This window comes from Olea europaea, unplaced genomic scaffold (assembly GCF_002742605.1).
Source record: "Olea europaea var. sylvestris unplaced genomic scaffold, O_europaea_v1 scaffold22792, whole genome shotgun sequence".
In the NCBI taxonomy this organism is placed as follows: domain Eukaryota; kingdom Viridiplantae; phylum Streptophyta; class Magnoliopsida; order Lamiales; family Oleaceae; genus Olea; species Olea europaea.
The window spans coordinates 1-1,738 of record NW_019240865.1 but is presented as its reverse complement, the minus strand read 5'-3'; the positions used below and the strand labels follow the sequence as shown (position 1 = coordinate 1,738).

General features: G+C 39.7%; 1 protein-coding gene across 1 annotated transcript; it reads left to right on the top strand.

The window, feature by feature from the left end:
• The first annotated feature begins 10 nt into the window (after positions 1-10).
• On the top strand, positions 11-1,738 carry LOC111381304 (serine/arginine-rich SC35-like splicing factor SCL30A). The gene is made up of 4 exons (XM_023005081.1): positions 11-306; positions 634-801; positions 1,041-1,181; positions 1,276-1,738. Exons 1-4 carry the CDS (start codon positions 290-292, stop codon positions 1,538-1,540), a joined length of 591 nt encoding a protein of 196 aa, XP_022860849.1. The 5' UTR covers positions 11-289; the 3' UTR covers positions 1,541-1,738.

Here is a 1,738-nt window from a genome sequence, read left to right as displayed (position 1 = left end):
TGAATTTTTGTTAAATAATTATTTTTTTTCAAATTGGATTTCATTATCGAGGATTTTGATATTTAGCAGTGAAGTAAGAGTTGTGAAGCCTTTAATCAAGTAGTAAGAATTCTGTCGGCACATTCAGGTAGTAAGAGTTCTGTTCTCATCAATCAAATATTGAGAGTTCGAGATGATGTAAATCGTAGTGAAGATTGGAAGAGATTGGTTTGAATACATTGTGAAGATATCAAGATTTCAAGTCTTGAAGAATAGCAAGTCATCTTTAAACTATTACTTGCGCTTGCTTATGCTCCTATTCACAAGGTCAGCAGCAACGTGCTAGCTTATGCACTTATCAATGGCATTCCATGTTCCATGTCCTTGGGTTTTAAAGGCTGTAAGACGGCCTGCACTTATTGCTTTTACTTCCTCTCATATGCTTTTACATGGGCAGAGTTGACTGCCATGAGACAACTATAAGTTTTTTTGCTCAAATTTATAATTGAATACATGGTCGGACCATCATTTACCAACCAGATGCATTATTTCTGGTCAGACTAGGATTACAGCCCTTCAAAAATTTTGGCTTGGGCTGACATCTTTTATGTGGAATACTTCTATGTAATTTGAGTCTCTTTTCCTGCTTTGCAGTCAACCACGAGGCTTTGGATTTGTCCAGTATGTGGATCCTGCTGATGCTTTGGAAGCTAAACATCAGATGGACGGCGAGATTCTGCAAGGTCGCGAGCTCACTGTTGTTTTTGCTGAGGAGAATAGGAAGAAACCAACTGACATGAGAGCCAGGGAACGAGGAGGAAGGTAAATTTTTGCTCCCTTCATCAATATACTTGAATTGCTTCCAATTAGCTTCTTGCATTTTTTTTGGACTTAGGCAATTTTTCTTTTTTATATTCTTTCAATTTCAAGTAATGATGGGATCAGGTACCTTATCAGTTGAAATTCCTTTAGATTGGTTGCATATGCCATTGTTATCTTGCTGTAAATGTTTACTTAATTGTCTACCCTATCCATCTTTTATCTGTTTTAATTTTCTGTAGAAGTCGCACTTATGATCGAAGGCGGTCCCCACCGCGGTACTCTCGTTCTCCTCAGTACACTCGATCCCCACCTCCGCAATATGAAAGGGGTAGATCTCGCAGCCAAGATTACTACTTGTCTCCTAAGACAAGATACTCAAGGTACGATATAATATCTCTCGTTGTTTACCACTTTTTTATTCGTTCTGCTGCTTGCATCAAAGTTTTTATCAGTTCCCCCTACATATATTGACAGGCCTGTTCCCCTGCGTGAAAAAATGTATAGAGAGAGGTCAAACTCACTGGAACGTTCTCACCCCTATAATGGATCTCGAAGCTGCAGTCAAAGTCCAGTGAGGGAACGATCGCCATATGGCTCAAGAAGCTGCAGCCAAAGTCCAGGTAGGGGCCACTCTCCAGTTAGGGCTCAAAGAAGTCCGGTCCCAATACGTAGGAGAAACAGAAGCCCTCCTGCAGATTACTTGAGGAAACCGGGTGGGGATGGATCTCCTAGCCAGTGAACTATGTTGGAAAAATGATGCTTTTGTGATGTAAAGATATCTACTATGTTGCTCTTCTTAAACATTCAGCCATGGTTCTCTACTCTCTACTATTTTAGTTGGTTTACAGAATGTTTAGCAGTATTTGCATTTGCTCTAGAATTCTGTTTGTCCTACAACGGTTTGCTATAAGATTTCTTGGCCTTTGTTAACTATTAA